Source organism: Raphanus sativus, chromosome 3 (assembly GCF_000801105.2).
Source record: "Raphanus sativus cultivar WK10039 chromosome 3, ASM80110v3, whole genome shotgun sequence".
Classification (NCBI taxonomy): Eukaryota; Viridiplantae; Streptophyta; class Magnoliopsida; order Brassicales; family Brassicaceae; genus Raphanus; species Raphanus sativus.
In genome coordinates, this window is record NC_079513.1 from 20,373,158 (window position 1) to 20,375,005 (window position 1,848).

A 1,848-nucleotide genomic window follows, 5' to 3' on the forward strand; every position below is an offset into this window, starting at 1 on the left:
GGTCACGTGGCCATCAGACTTTGCGGTGTCTGTCTTTTTTTTTGTCCTATTGATCGGACTATGTGACCCCCTTCAACCTCCATGATCTCAGCCATTTAATGGAGAGTCTGACCATCATTAAAACTGACATCCAGTTAAGATTCTGTGTAAATGGAAAAGTTTATTTATTACTTTAATGGAAAACTTGTTGGCCAAGTTTCTTGCTCTGTATTTATAAAAGGATATAGGTTGAGATCATCTGAACATCTCTTACGGTTCTTCCTTCTTCTTATTTGTTTTGTTTTAATTTTAGCAAAGAAGATTGATCTCATGTCTCTCCTTCTCGGCCACTCCCCGAACCTCTTCATTCGTAAACCGGTGTTACGTAAACCGGTGTTCGCAAGAGCCTCTGCTGGCGGTTCATTTTCCCTGGTGCAAACCCCTCCTTGTTTCGTCATTGACGCGGATCCTTTTGGGGCGTATCATGTATTAGTCGATTATGCATATTTTATGAAAAATCGTCCTTTATTGTTAAAACAGGCGCCAGTCGAGTTGGTGTATAACGATGAAGCGGTAACAACAATCGGGTCCTCTCATGGCTGGGTAGCCTCTTTGATGCATGACGTAGGCACTCTGCGTCTCCATGATGATCTAAACCCCGTTGCATCGAATTTAGATCCAAAACGCATATCGCTGCCTCCTCTTGTAACTTTGCCTCATTGCCAAACCCAAATCGTCACCAACGTGTCCTTGTCCTCACTATCCCCAGAGGAAGAAGATTGTGTCGTGGCTGTCAAGTTCTTGGGACCCCAACTCAGCTACTGCAGACCCTCCTCTGCTCAAGACAGCAAGTCCAAGTGGTTCAACATCAGGATCGCAAACCCTAGCTTCTTCTCCTCCCGTGTCATGTTTTCCAAGAAACATAACATGTTTTGCATACCTGGATCTGGAGGCCAACTCATTGCATCATGGGATCTCTGTAAAGACGAGCACACACCCAAGATTCAAGTGTTGCGATATCATAATCTTCCCAAGCTGAGCGATGCCGAACGTGAGGTTATGGATACCTGTTTCACCACCGATCACTTGGTGGAATCACAATCCACAGGTGAAACCATTTTGGTCAAGTGTTTCAGACAGACCGTGGACGGTGGTACCAGTTTGAAAACAAAAGCTGTAATGGTGTTCAAAGTAAGCGCCAAGGGAAGTGCATTTTACACTCGAGACATTGGAGATCTCACCATTTTCATCTCAAAGTCTGAGCCATTCTGTGTCCGTGCTAGCTCTTTTCCTGGGATGAGTCCTAACGAAGTCTATATCTTGGATGTCGACGAGATGTCATTTTTCAAGCTTGATGATTCTACCATCTCAACTTATACTGACAGAGTCGTGGCCCCTTACTTTTTTCCACCTCAAAATATTGAATATTAAGTTTGGGACTGAGTTGAGTCTAGAGTCTGTCTTCTCTTTAAAAGCTTTCAACCATCAAAATATAATCTGTTTTAGTCTACTCTATGTGAAAGTAGAGTTCCAGTTAATCAAAATTAATTAGTATCTCAATAACTAACACTTGTGTTATGGTCTTCAAGAAACCCTTACAAGAACTCAAAACCGCAGACTCAATTCTCTAAAATGAAAATGCTCATACCTCGATGTTGCCATTAAGATTAGCAAGAGACGTATGGCTGTACATGATTGCCTGCTGGATATTGAGCAACTCCTCAATGGTTTTCATTCTGGAAGAAGAAGATGATGATCAACAGGTTATGGTCGTTTCTGAAAACTCTCGCATCAACAACAACCCTCTGTTATTACCTGATGATGATCTTGATTTATCTGATCTTGATTTAGAGACAATGTTTGAATGTT

The 1,848-nt window shown here is 42.2% G+C and overlaps 1 protein-coding gene across 1 annotated transcript; it reads left to right on the top strand.

The window, feature by feature from the left end:
- Window positions 1-1,487, top strand: LOC108845442 (uncharacterized). The gene is made up of 2 exons (XM_018618652.2): window positions 1-133; window positions 293-1,487. Exon 2 carries the CDS (start codon window positions 310-312, stop codon window positions 1,408-1,410), a length of 1,101 nt encoding a protein of 366 aa, XP_018474154.1. The 5' UTR covers window positions 1-133; window positions 293-309; the 3' UTR covers window positions 1,411-1,487.
- Window positions 1,488-1,848: the final 361 nt, after the last annotated feature.